General features: G+C 46.7%; 1 protein-coding gene across 3 annotated transcripts in view; it reads left to right on the top strand.

Moving 5' to 3' along the window:
* Positions 1-14,886, top strand: part of XYLT1 (xylosyltransferase 1) — a 343,232-nt gene that overhangs the window by 311,545 nt on the left and 16,801 nt on the right. For all 3 annotated transcript variants that reach the window (XM_043454981.1, XM_043454983.1, XM_043454984.1), the window contains exons 9-10: positions 3,652-3,914; positions 10,623-10,818. In XM_043454981.1, the coding sequence (XP_043310916.1) occupies positions 3,652-3,914; positions 10,623-10,818 (459 nt within the window). The remainder of the gene's footprint in view (positions 1-3,651; positions 3,915-10,622; positions 10,819-14,886) is intronic.

A 14,886-nucleotide genomic window follows, 5' to 3' on the forward strand; every position in this document is an offset into this window, starting at 1 on the left:
ATTTTTAATGTATCAGACTTTGGGAAGTTCTGATGAGCAGCCAGGTTTGTAAACCACCGTGCTCTGTGAATTTAAAGGAGTAACAAGAAGAAAGGTTCTTGCCATCACAGGTATCGATACAGGGCCTAGCAGTTCATGCTCTGGGGAGAGGAGAGGCAGGAGGGTGGCCAGTGTCCATCTGCTTCCCATGAGCCCCATGAGCCCCATGAGTCTTGGACCCCAGACCTGTTCAGGATGGCAACCTATTTCCATCCCATGTGAGTATGCCTCCTGCTCCCTCCAGGCCAGCACCCTGAATTCTTCCTCTTCTCCTCCTCACCATGCTCATCCTCAGCTGCCCAGAGCAGATACAGAAGGCTACACATTCACAGGTCACTCTTAGGCCACTAGAGCTACCATGTGGAGATGATATGCTGCTCCCCAAACCAGTAACTAGGGGTGATGGAGGGTGTTGAGGGCGGGGACAACAGTGCCAGGCTGATAACCCAATCCCAAGTGTCCCTACTACCTCGCTCTGGCACATAACTGAACCATCCAGGGGAGGACCCAGACTGCCCCCAGGGAGCTTCCAGCCTCTTAGCCCGGCTCCTCGGAGTGCGGTCTGTAGAACAGCAGCAGCAGCATCACCAGGGAGCTTGTTAGAGATGCAGAATCTCTGCTGCTCCTGGCCTGCTGAGTCAGAATCTGCATTTTAACAAGATCCCCAGGCAACAGGAAGGCTGTTCTGTTTGTGAAGCATGGGGTTGGGGTCTTCTGTGTGCCAGGTTCTCTGCAGGCGTTGGCTTCACTGGGTAGAAATCATCTCCATTGTGTAGGTGGGGAAACCAAGGCACAGAGTGGGGACTTACTTGTCCATGGACACGCAGTAGTGGAGTGGTAGAGTGGGCGGTCCCACGCAGGTATTTCCAGGTCCAGACCTGAGCTTTTTCCACCAGACCTTGCTGCCAACCTGATTCCACGCCTGATGGAATGCGGAATACACAGCGGGTTTTGTCCCATCATTCATATTCCCTCAAGATTCCCACCTAATGCCTTTCACCCATGTAAGCAGTAGCTGCAATGAGTATTCTTTAGGCCTGTGTTTGGTGGCAGACTGAAAGCTACCCAGGGGGCCTCCTCAGACCCATGTTAATTGAGGTTGGGTGAACTTGGGTGACATTTTAGCTCCACTGTCTGTGCATAAAGGGTCTGCTGAGCAGAAAGGGGTAGCAAGGGGAATATTTGACCTGTTCAAAAGGGGATAAAAGAAACAGAACAATTCCCACTTTTGTAGAGGATCAGCTTTCACCCTCATTGCAAAGGACCTTCATCATTTAGAGCAAGGAGATGGCGCAATTCTTGGGTGCACTGTCCCTTTTGGGCCACTCCAGGGCAGCGGCATTTGTATTCCAGTCCCAGCATCCTGGGGACATCGTGGTCCCTGATAAAGATCAGCCAACATAGAGACCGAGTCACATGCTCACAGCTCTTCAATTCACAGCAAACACAGATCAAGAATATTTCTCAACGTCTAGACTCAAGAAACTGCCGCCTGTAAGGAACTCTGAGTTCTTATGGTAAGAACTCCAAGGACGAGAACTATAAACATAGAAACATGCTTTTTAGGAGCTCCAGGTATGATCAGAGAATCTTTGGAAGAGAAAGGAGGCTGCCCTGCCACTGACTCTGGTGCTCTGCCTCCAGAAAGTAAAGACTTAGAAGTCCCTGTAGCAGACTTAAAGGCGTAGTGATAACAGTCTCATAATAGCTGCTAACACTGTGTGTCAGATTCTATGCTAACTACCCATATTATTATTGTACCCATTTTAAGGATTGGAAAACTGAGGCCCTGGATGACCTCCCCCAAGGACATATATAACTAGAAAGACATAGAGTGAGAATTTGAACTCACATGGTCTGGCTCTTTTTAAAGCTCGTATAAGGGAACCGAGCTAACCCCTCAACTGCAGAGAAAAGGTAGGGGTGGGTGTCCTGGGTGGGTGTCTCAGGTGTCTGTGAAGCAGAGACCAAATGGGATATTCCAAAACATTAACAAGAGTTTTTGTTATTGGGGCTTCAGATTCACTTGACTAGCAGTGTGATCCTAAAATGATATAGTCGATAGAATTCGGGTTTTAGAGTCATCTGGGTTTGAATCTTATGACTGTGTGTTTGTACATTATCCCTTCCCTTCTCTAAGTTGAGTTTCCTCATCTGTAAAATAGGAATCATAGCACCTGATTTGCGGAGATACTGGGAGGTGAGAGATAATGACAAAATGCAATGCCCTGCGTATAGTATATGCTCAGTTTTTATTGTCATTATTGTTGCTGTTAATGCACTGAAGTGAAAACAATGCTAGACCTAAATGACGGTCAAAATTTGCACAAGATCACAGGCCCCTCAAAGGAAGGGTCTGTGGTTTAGTTGTTTCCACAGCCCCTAGACCAGAGGTCAGCAAGCTACAGCCCCTGGGCTGATCGAGCCTGCTCCGTTTTTGTAAATGACTTACTTTGGAGCACGGCCACAAACCCATTCATTTTCCAGTTTGTCTGTGGCTGCGTTCACACTCTGACAGCAGAGTAGTTGCAAAGCTGGAAATATTTATTATCTGGCATTTTGATGGAAAGGTTTACTGATCTTGCCCCAGACCATGGTTTAAGACCTGGTAGATAACAAGTGCTCAGTACTTCACTTCTCTAGCCCGTGACCCTGGATCTGAATCCTGGCTCTCCCATTACCTTACTGTGTGACCTTAGATAAGTCCCTTTCCCTCTCAGGCACTCAGCCACCTTGAAAAGTTGGTTTACGTAAGTAGCCCTCAAACATGTAGCATAATCACCTGGGAGCCTTTTATTTGGATACAGATTCCTAAAGCTCATCTTCAGAGATGTTGACTCAGTAGGTCTGGGGAAGGACTCCAGAATCTGAATATTTTAAAGCTGTTTAGGCGACTGACGTGCAGCCAGCTCGTTTGCCTTGTCCTCACACCCTAGTGAGCAAATGAATCACCTTCAAAGACTGTTAAGAGTACAGATTTCTAAGCCTCACTTCCAGGGATTCTGACCAATAAATCCAGGGTGTTCCCTGTGAGTCTGTAAGTCAATTATAATGCCCAGGAGACAGTAGGGAGTGGTGGGGACTGTGGTGAGCCACAAGGCCCATACCTGTCTAAAGGGACAGCCGCTATTCAGCTTTAGCTACGTGTTACCATGCAGGAACATAGGCCTACCATTGCCAGATCATTTCTTTTTCAAGGGAAGCCAAAAGTTTCCACAAACTCTTCCACTTATAAAATTGTTGCCAGTTAATTCAATTTTAAAACATTCTTCTGGACAACTAAAATCCTTCTGTAGGTGGTATTTGCCCTAGACCTCCAGCTAAATGATTTCTGAGTTCCCTCCCAGCTATAACCATCTAAGATATAATTATTTCACAGATATTTAAATGAAGCTGACTCCCGTGTCCCTCATTGCTTTCAATGCTTTACAAATATTAACTCTTTCAATCCTAAAACCCTGTTGAAAGACGAGGAAACTGCGAACAGAGAGGGTGGTAGGTGGCTGAAGGGTGAGGTGGACCCAGACAGGCTGGGACGGCAGAGCTCGCCTCCTCCAGCCCACCTCCCCCATCCCGCTGGCTGACTCTGCTCTCTCTATCCCACGAGCGCAGCAGACAGCCCGGCCCACCTTCTTTGCCCGCAAGTTTGAAGCTGTGGTGAGTCAGGAAATCATCGGGCAGCTGGACTATTACCTGTATGGGAACTACCCCGCGGGCACGCCGGGCCTCCGCTCCTACTGGGAGAACGTCTACGATGAGCCGGACGGCATCCACAGCCTGAGTGACGTCGCGCTGACCTTGTACCACTCCTTCTCCCGCCTGGGCCTCCGCCGGGCAGAGGCGTCGCTGCACGCCCCCGGGGAGAGCAGCTGCAGGTGAGCCGGGAGGGGCGGGGTGACCGGGGACGGGGGACAGCCCTCCTCTGCGGGGGCTGCGGCGCCACCCCGTGCTTCTCCCTGAAAATCAGCCACGCAGACGTCCCAGCGTCCAGAGCATTTCCTGTCTCAGCCATCGTCACCCTTTTACCCTCTCAGAATAGCAGATCTAATATTTACCTACGTATTTCCTTTCTGTAGACTCATGCCTTAAAAAAAATTTTTTTATTTATGTGGCTCTACCGGGTGTTAGCTGCGGCATGCATTATCTTTCAGTTGTGGCATGTGGGATCTGGGCTTCTCTGGTGGGGCAGACAGTAAAGGATCTGCCTTCATGCAGATTCGATCCCTGGGTGGGCATCCCCTGGAGAAGGGAATTGCTACCCACTCCAGTATTCTTGCCTGGAGAATTCCATGGACAGAGGAGCCTGGTGGGGTACAGTACAGTGCGTCACAAAGAGTTGGACACGACTGAGCGACTAACACACGCGCACACACGCACGCATGCGCAGGCACGCACGCACGCACGCACACACGCAGGATCTAGTTCCACCAGGGATCAAACCCAAGCCCACTGCATTGGGAGCATGGAATCTTAACCACTGGACCACCAGGGAAGTCCTGTCTTTCTGTGGACTCATTCTTTAGGCTAAATACACATATTTTAGAAGAAAGCTTTATGTCACCATATTAGATAGTTCTATTTGTTTTACATGGAAAGTAATCATGAAAATACAGAACTTTTTTTTTTTACTTTTTGTTTTAGAAAATGTCAGATATATACTAAATGGAGAGAAAAATGAAATCCCATCTCCTATCGCCAGCTCTAGTGAATACCGACTCCACGCCAGTGCACTTTCATCTCTGCCTTCACCCCCTTTCCTCCTCCTCCCAGATCAGTTTGATTGAAGCAAATCCCATAAACATTTCATGTGTCTCTGAAAATTGACTCCTTAAAACACGACCATACTATCATTGTCAGACCTGAAAATATAACCAGTAACATCACGGAAGGCAGAACCATTATTTAAAATGTTCACGTAACCTTTAGAATCATCTACCACTGGTGGGTACTAGTTGATACTTCAGGAAAGAATGTTCTAGAATATATATATGGAAAGAAGAGGGAAGGTGGGGAAAGGATTCAACATCACCCCCACCTCCCCCGCCTTTCCCTAAGCCTACCAAACCCTTTTAATTTGGGGCTGCTTCTCTTCCTCTTCAGCAATATGCATTGCAGATATTTCATAATTGCAAGGATTACGTGTCCTGTTTCTTTCGCTCAGCATTGGAATATTAGCCCCTCCTCTCCTTGCTCCTCTGCAGCTTCCATAATGATAATGACCCTTTTTAATGCCGCTGGTATTCCATTGAGTAGAAATTCCAGAGTTTGCTTAATCCAGCCCTTTCCTGTTGCCATTGTTCTGATGAATATCTTTTTGCAGAAAGCCTTTTTTTTTCTTTCTCCTTTCTGATTATTTCCTGAGAATGGACTCCCAGAAGTGCCTACAATCACTCTCCTTCTCTTTCTTCTTCTGCCTCTGCCTCCTCCTCCCACCTTCCTCTTTAAACAACAAAGAAAAAATTATTAGCATCAGTCTTTCTCCTCTGAGCCTTCTATATGTCCCTCCTTACTCTGCTCTTCCTTCCTCTCAAGAAAGGAAGGGGGACAGGAAAGGAACTATTTTGTTCTACAAAACTCTGAAAACATGGAAGGTTTTCCTGACTGGGACCCCATGCAGATCAGCTGGGTTTCCACATGCCTGCAACAATTTTCCCCTCAGCCTTCTCTCTCGTCTACCCGCAGGTCCTGATTTACTACTTTAAAAGAAGACCAGAATGGGTTAGAAACCCAGAACCTGCCATTTGAACTCCACTCTTACTAGCTATTGACCTTGGACAAGTCTTGAACCTCCCTGAGCCTCAGTTTCCTCATCTGTAAAATGGGAATAATAATAAGCCTTACAGCATAAGGTGTTGTTAGGTTTATAGGGGATAATCCTCCAAAACTACTTTATTAGTCATGTATTTTATTATCATTATCCCCATTTTAACAGTATTTTCTATATGAAGTGCTTTAGTAAATGTTTATGCCATTGTTGGTATCTTAGTTGCCTTAAGCCGCAGCTGTGTGAGCTGCTTGCTCCGTCACTGGTCATATGAGCTGTTTATCAGTTCCTCTGCACTGTCCTTTGTTGACTGTCCCCTCAGTCTGCCTTTTCCAAGTGTTCCAGGGTCATCTCAGGTGCCATATCCTCTCTGAAGCTTGCTAAGAGCTCCCCCAATAGCCCACCCCGTACCTCTCCTCATTTGAAAGCAGGTTTTCCTTCAACACTCGCATTGCTAGTAACAGCAGTGCCTCAGGTCAAGGTCATCAGTGAGGTCAAGGTCATCAGTGAACGTCTTTTCGTCCCTGCTAGTCCAGGGGCAGAATCCCTGTCCCAGGAGCCACAGTATGTGGCCCCGGTAGATGACACAGTGCCTGGTGCTTGGAAGGCAAATATCATTTCAGGAGTAGTTTTAATCCCAGGTTTCATAGCGTTTGTAAGGTAAGTAATCTTAGATAAATTTTGAAAGACACCTCCAAGTGATTTATGATTGCTGAAATTTTCTTCTGGTATTTGTTTTGGGATTTAGCAAGCCATCAAGTTGCCTCAGGCCTGGAATCCTTTGGCTTCTACTTCATTTTTTATTATAATGGAACCCTTGTGTCTTGCTGTGGGCAAAGCCAATATATTTATTAATACAAGCCTAAAAATAAATCAGGACAAAGGACCCCTATCCCAAAAGGCAAAAGAGAGTAAATTCCTACCCCAGAGCTATCTGGGGAAAAATTGAAAACTTTATTTCAAAAATCTCATTTTCTCTGGACATTTCATGCAGATTGTGGCTTTCTAGTCTATAGTATACCCTTTCATAAAAAATAATGTTTATCAATTTTTTTTTCTCATTAGAAGATAACATTTATTCATTGCAGAAAATTTCAAAATGGCAGATGGAGAGAACAAGAAAATAGAAGGTTGCTTGAGAGTCCCTTTCAGAGATAAGGATGTCAGTGTTTTATTACGGGTCCTCAAATTCAAATGTGGTCTAGGGCCAGGCAGGAAGTATGTGTCCTTAGCTAAGGATGGACTGATCCCACAGACCAGGGGCCCCCGGGGTCCCAGTGCTGAATTCCAGCACATCCTTGCCCTGTGGGAATGTACACTTGGAGCTGCCAATCACATCTCCTGATTTTTTCAAACAAATTAGAAATGCACATTTTTGTGTGAGCTTCCCAAATTTTTTAATGCCCACCTCATTTAAATAAGAAATAAAAACACCTTTGGGCCAAGCAAATGCACCAGAGGCATCGTTTAGGCTCTCTTTATTGTCTCTGGCATCTTCTAGTGCATCTAGTTACAACTCTCCTCTCAGTTTTAATTACTTAATTACCATATACAGTGTAGAGGAGGTACCACTGGACTTTGTGATCTGTCCTGGTTGCAGGTAGCCTAGATGTATCTTAGAAGCAAAGGGTTCAAGAGAATATCCTTCTAGAATCTTCACTCAAACCTTAAGTATCAATTGAGTGTCTACCATGTGGCAGGCTCTGCGTTGGGCCCTGGGTCCTCAGCCATGACCCAGACAGACCAGGCCCCAAGCTCAAGGCCCTCCTATTCTAGTGTGAAGACAGGCAGTACCCCAGCTCACAGCAGCAAGAATGAAAGTCTCTAAAGATAAATGCTCTGCTGAGAATGAAGATAAGCTCAAGTAACAGCAGTGAGTTGGTGACTTAACATTCAGCAGTCAAGGAAGATCTCTCTGAGATGGTAACATTTAGCCAAAAAGATAAGGCAGAGCCCACCATGCAATCAGTAGAGGAAAAGAGCATCCCCAGCAGAGAGAATGTCCCGTGCAAAGGCCCTGGGCTAGAAATGAGCTTAGGGTGTTCAAGACTCAAAAATAAGGTCCACGTAGCTAGAAGGTGGTCAATTGGGACAAAGGGAAACAAAATGAGGCTAGAGAAAGAGGCAGGACCTTGTAGACCAGGTAAGGAATTTGAGTTTTATCCAAGCATAAGCAGAGCCCCTTGTGGTGTTTAAGGAAGGGATGACAGATATGGCTACTCTGAGAATCCGTTACAGCAGAGAAAAGTAGGAGGAAGATAAGTAAGGCTGCTCCAGCAAAGGTCCAGGTAAGACTTGATGGTGGCTTGGACCAGGATGCTGGCCATGCACAGGACAGTAGAGAATGGATTCAGGTGGAAAAAACAGGATTTCTTGGAAGAAGGAACATGAGCAATGCAAGGTTAACTCTTGGATTTCTTGACCATTGCTTATTTACCTGACCCCTTAGCAGCATCCCATACAACTGAGTGCCTCCTTCTGGAAACACTTGCTTCTCTTGACTTCCATGGTAATACTTTCTCCTGCTTTTCTTCAACTTTCACTAGTCCACCCACATTACAGAGCAAGCACTGACAGTGTATTATTTATCCGTTGCAATAATGTCACGTAACAAACAAGCCCCAAGTCCGTGTTTTGAAACCATAAGCATTTACAGAGCCTTCAGGCTTGCAGGTGAGCTGAGCAGTGTTCCTGGGCTCTGCTGGCGTCTCTCCCGCTTCTGTAGCCAGGGGTGGGTCAGGAGGGAGGCTCTGCTGCTCTTAGCTGGGAGTTGGTGGATCTAGGATGGCTTCGGCTGGGATACGTGGGGTAGCTCAGCTCTGCTCCAAACACCTCATCTTCCCACGCATTAGCCCACCTGTGTTCTCACCGGGAGTACAGAGGAGCAAGAGAGGGGATGGAAAAATGTGCAAGGCTACCTGGGATCCTGGCTCAGAACAGGCACAATACCTCATCTTCTGCTGGCCAAAGCAGATTTGAGAAGGGGGAATAGACTCACCTCACTGGTGCAAGGAAAGCCACCAAGTCATGTGGGAAAGAGACAGAAGTGACAATTTGGGGACATCAATGCAGGCAACCCCTGGACACTTTCACAGCACCATCTATGCTGTCTCCACAAGGAGACATTTAAGTTTAAATTAACTCAAATTTAAAATGCGGTCCCCCAATTACACCAGCCATATGTGTAGAGCTCCGTCATCAGCAGTGGTTAGGGTTACTGGGCTGGACGGTGCAGATGTAGAACATTCCATCATGGCAGCAAGTTCTGCAGCGCAGTCCCGAGACAGGGTTTTCTGCTTCCAAAATCCAGACCCAAGTGGACCTGCGACGGCCGGGAATGTGTGGTGAGCAGTCTGAAGACGGGGCAGGTTTTTTTGCTCAGAACCCCAGGGGCATCCGATAACAAGGTAGTGATTTCAGGAGACGCATAACACAGGAAGGCAGCTTCCCTATTATAATCAGACGTAAAGACTTAAACTCCAGGGCAGGACCAGAGGGAAGGAAGTGAGCGGGACAGTGATTTGTGGAATGCTGGAACCACAAGCATCCTGTAAATGCCCTGCACCTTACACAGTGCAGAAGCCAGCAGCTTTTCATTTTACAGCCAGGAAGGACAGAGATCTAGGCTTGTCCACGCTCGTCCTTCCTTCTCTGTCTGCTCTCCTCCCTCCTCTGGGCCTCTGTTTAGCTTCCCTGCCCTTTTCAGCCAGAAGCCTTTGTGGATCAAAGACCTGCATCTTAAAACATGCTATTTGTCTATGTATGTATTTATCTCAGATTGGCAATACTTTTTAAGCATCATACCCAGTTAATTGGTGAAAAGGATGGTAAGAGTGTAAATTGGAGCAAGCTTTCTGATAAACTTGGACAGCAGACATCAAGAGCCTCTTGGAGATTAGAGAGGGAGAAAGATGTTTCCCAAAACATTTTTGCTCAAGGATGCTTACCGCAGCATTGTGTAGAATGGTAAAAAAAAATTAGAAACGAGTTGAACACTCAATGATGGGGAACTTCCTTTGTTTATAAAACCATATTTTGGTATTATAGTTCCATGTCACGGTATTACATACACTGGAATAATGTATACACACACAAAAATCCTGTTTTCAGAGACTATTCAAAGACATGATAATGATCAGGAAATACTATGAAGCAAAACCAGGATAGAGCCAGTGTGTATATTATGATCCCAGCTATAGAGAATTTATGTAAATATGTGCATAGAAAATAAGGCTGAAAGGAAATATGTCATGATGATATTGTTTGCACACCATTGTCGCTTCTCAGCACCCAGCCCCAGAGGATCACTGAATATATCTGTGAATTGACATCGCCTATCCCTGATGCTGGGAAAGATTGAAGGCAAAAGGACAATGGGGCAGCAGCAGATGAGATAGTCAGATAGCATCACCGACCCAGTGAACATGAACTTGAGCAAACTCTGGGAGATAGTGGAGGACAGGGAAGCCTGGCATGCTGCAGTCCATGGGGTCGCAAAGAGTTGGACACAACTTGTTAGCTGCTGTTAGCAACTCAACAACAACATGGAAGAAGCATCCAAAGTAGCCATTTTTACTTGCATAATTGTGCTTTCATACAGTCTGTATGTTTTACACTTATGATCAGCAGGAAAGTTATTGTTAATAGTTATTGAGATCCTAGAAACATGGGGTACAGCCTTCAGGAGTATGGTGAGCTTTGTATAAAGTGGAGGTTCTCTTGGGAACACAATCAGCATGATGGGTGGGGAGCCCCATCGTGACCGACACGCATCCAGTCCTGACCCATGACCTCGCATGAGCCTGTGCATGTTTTTCAGGTACTATCCAATGGGCCACCCTGCCTCTGTCCACCTCTACTTCCTTGCTGACCGTTTCCAGGGCTTTCTTATCAAGCATCATGCTACAAATCTGGCCGTGAGCAAACTCGAGACCCTGGAGACATGGGTGATGCCGAAGAAAGTCTTCAAGATTGCCAGCCCACCCAGCGACTTTGGGAGGCTTCAGTTTTCCGAGGTAGGAGGCCAAAGACTCTCTCACAACATTGCCTCTGGCCGTACCGTTGTTGGGTTCTATTCCTGCTCTGACACTTGTAGTTGGAAATGGAGGAGAAGGTGCCTTGAAGGACCCCAAAGATAAGCTTGCCCTATGCCTGGAGAAGGTCCAGGGTGGTGCGTATCAGTGCACCAACCAGCCTGGAGCCCTGGTATATCTTTATAGTAGAACTTCTATTCCTTTTCCGTTTTTACCCTAATTAGTGATTCCTTCTAATCCTGTGTTAGTAATAAACCAGTAACAAGCCAGTTTCCTAATGAAGTTGTGGCATTAGTCCCATCTTACAGATTGGAGAACTGAGGCCTATAGAGAGTCAATAATTTTCTGGATCATAACTAGGAAGCAGAAGAGCTCAACACTGAATCCAGGTCACGTAGGCCACAAATCCCTTGCTTAATTGCGCTTTTGTCTCCCCAGTTCCTAGAATAGGGCTTAACTTGGAGTAATCACCAGATCAGTCATTGAATGGATGAGTGGTGGAGGCATGCATGCATAAAGGATTGGACAGAGGTGTCAGTAGATGGACAGATGGTCTGATACATGGATGCATGGATCCATGGAACGCGGTTCCTACCTCCCAGGACTGCATTGCTTTTAGTTATTTTTCTGCCTTGGGAGATGGATTCATCTAGCACCTCCCTTGTAACATCAATACCATCTTGAGGCCTGAAATCTACATAATCTGGCCTCTGTCTGCTTCTCCAGTCTCACCCAGGACCCACTCTCTTTCCCACTCACACTCCTTGCATCTTAATCCATATTCCAAGTTCTTTCCTGCCTCAAGCCTGTCACACGCTGATCCTCCTGCCCAGAATACTTTCCCCCAGGTTTTCACCCTTTTCCTTTGGTCATTCTGATCTTAAATAGTGCACCTTCAGAGAAGCCTTCCATGCCCACCCACTTTTGTCACAATTTTTCACCCAGTACATGGCTATTTTATGTTTCTTAGCATTTATCATCTCAAATGACCTTGTTGATTTCTCTGATCACTTGGTGATTGTCTGCAAGAGAGCAGAGACTGCAGCACTCTCTCACTGCTGTATCCTCAGCACACCGAAGAGGACACAGCCTTTGTAGATGCGAACAGGATTTCTGAATGAGTGAGTGTATGTGCCTGGGTAGTGATGCTGGTGGGAAGAGGAGGCATGACCCAGCTTGGTGAGTGTTGCCCACACAAAACTCCAGCACCTGATTTCTTCCTTCCCCATGTCAGCAAGTAGCTAAAGAGGTGGTCCATCCCTGGAGTTCAGCATTCCCAGTGAATTTGGCTGCTGGGTTAGGGGTAAAGAGTCTGATCATACAATCTGGAGAATCTTGGGGGCCAGGAGTGGGGTGGGAGGAAGCATCTGACCTGCTTACATTTTCCAGCCCTTGTGGCCCTGCCTGGCTGGCCTAGGCCTGACTGGATGGCCACCACACAGGCAGGGGTGGAGATTTCTTGTTAACCTACCATTTTCTTTTAAAAGATTTGTGTATTTATTTAGCCGTAGTTGGTCTTTCTGTTGCAGTGCTCAGGCTTCTCATTGCGGTGGCTTCTTTTGTTGCAGGGCTCTTGCTCTAGGGCACACGGGCTTCAGTAGTTGAGGCTCAGGGTCTCTGGAGCACCAGCTCCATAGTTATGGCACACGGGCTTAGTTGCTCCATTACAATGTGGGATCTTCCCGGACAAGGTATCAAACAGGCGCCCCTTGCATTGCAAGGCAGGTTCTTAACCACTGGACCACCAGGGAAACCCCAAGCCACCATTTTCAATTAAGGCTCCAGATGGATTGGCTGGATCCAAGTTCTGTGGGAGCCCACTTCATAAATTACTGGTGTCAAGGAGCAATTAGATGCTGCCCCAGTTGGATTCTGTGCTGGGGGCCCACGTAGCCGATTGAAGACATTAATGTCCCATTAAGGAGATGGATGCCTGGTCCCTGGGCTCTCCCTGTTTATCAGCCTGCTGGTGGGTGACTGGGCACTTCTGGCAGTGACAGATGTTGGCCACTCCATGCCCAGTGATTAGTGAGGGCTTGTGCTATAGCTCTGGTACCCTGGGTGTGGGAACCACCTGGATCTCTGGCAGAGGAACAGCGTGGGGTGCTGGGAGCCTTGAAACTGGTGTCATGAATTTTTTTCTTGGTTTTAAGGTAAATGGTGTAAAGTTGGACAAGAAGGAGGGAACCAAGTACAGGGCCACTTTGTGGGCTGTTGAGAATCTCCATCAGGTCACATGGTCCTGGGGCTTTGCATAGGGCCTGGTTCACACACTCCATCCCTGGGAGTCCCATGCTCATGGCATAGAGGAAGGATGCTCCTTCCTTCAGCAGGCAGACCCCGAGTGCCTATGATGTGTGAGGGTGGGAGGGGCAGTGATGAACTGAACAGACCAGATCCTTGTTGTCGTGGCATTGCTATTTACTGGGGCAGCCAGCCAGTGATTGAGCAAATAAGTGAATGAAATGACAGTTAATTTCATTCCAGTTAATGACAAGGATTATAAAGAAAATAAGACTTCATCTATGTTTTCTGAGGGTTTGACAGGCTGGTGGGACAGCTCTCTGTTACCAAAACAAACTTGGGTCCACTTGCCCACACTCAGTAAAGCTAATCTATTGACCAAAGGAAAAGTGTGGTGCTTATTGCAGGTGCCAAGCAAGGAGACCAGGCAGCTAGTGTTCAAAAGGTCCAAACTCCCAGATAGCTTTCAGGGAAAGTTTTTTAAAGACAGGGTGAGGGAGGGCACTTGTAGGGTGCATGACCAGCTCGTGGATGTTCTTCTGATTGGTTGGTGGTGAGGTAATCAGGAATCAACATCATCAACCTTCTGGTTCCAACGATTCTGGGTTCTCTGTGCTTGTGGGCAGCATACAGTTAACTTCTTCCACCTGCTGGGGATTTCAGTACCTGCGAAAAGGCTCGAGGATATGGCTCAGAATATTATCTATTGTCCTTGAGGAGGAACTAAAAGATCCTCGACTTCATTTAATGGCTAAACTACTATTATTTTGCCTCACTTGACTGTTTTCCTTTCTTTCTGCATTTTCTCACACCTCTGATTAAATTCATTCTTTAGAACTTGAAGAAGGCCTTGGAGGCTAAAGTTTTTATTACAGTCAAGAGGCAGGTGAAGGACCTAGGGGATCTGTCCTGAGGAGGCCCCATAGGGTCTTGCTGGGTTACACGTTGATGGAGCGAGTCATTCAGGAAGGCATTTCTAATGAGATAACTTCAGAGTTGAAACCTGTAAAGGAGTCAGCGGTGGGGAGACCTGGAACACTCTGGGATCTTCCGAGAGAAAAGCATGTGCAAAGGTCCTGAGGCCCCAGGAAGGAGCTTGGCATGGCCAGTGAGCAGGAGGAAGGTCTCAGGAGGACAGAGTACAGATCATGAGGGGTTTCACAGGCTCTGGAAAGAAGTTTGAATTGCATTTTAGGTGCAGTGGGAAAGAAGTTGTGGTGGGCTTGAAGCTGGGGAGCAATATATTGAGCTTGAACTTCAATACATACTTAAATTTGAGTAATTGATCACTTGATGGTGAATGGCAGTGGACTTCCACAGTGAGGTCAGGTGAGATCTTAAGCCACAGACATGTGATAGCAATGGGACCCCTCTTGGGCAGCCCTACGTCCCCTTGTGCTGAAGACAGCAGCTGACTTCCTCCTCCTCCTCTCCTAGATTTGGGACAAATTTAAGTTTCCCACTGTCAGCTGCTCTACAACTCTTCCACTTGGGTTACTTGGTTATAAAACTCAAACTTAGGAGAATTGTTCACCCCCATTTCTTTGGAGGATAATCCCCTAATTGGTCATAAATCCCTCCATTAAGTAGGATCCCAAAGTAGTTTTGTGATCATTAATCTCTTTGCCCATATTCTCAGCCCCTAATCATTCATGATGTAGATAGATGATGGATGGTTTGACAAAGATTGAGAACCTACTGTGTGCTCAGCATTGTTTTAGACACTAGTGATATTTTGGTGAACAAGCCAGATGTGGTCCCTGCCTTCATGCAGTCGAGAGTTTTGACCCATGGAGAGAGGCATGT

This window comes from Cervus canadensis, chromosome 32, assembly GCF_019320065.1.
Source record: "Cervus canadensis isolate Bull #8, Minnesota chromosome 32, ASM1932006v1, whole genome shotgun sequence".
Taxonomy (NCBI): domain Eukaryota; kingdom Metazoa; phylum Chordata; class Mammalia; order Artiodactyla; family Cervidae; genus Cervus; species Cervus canadensis.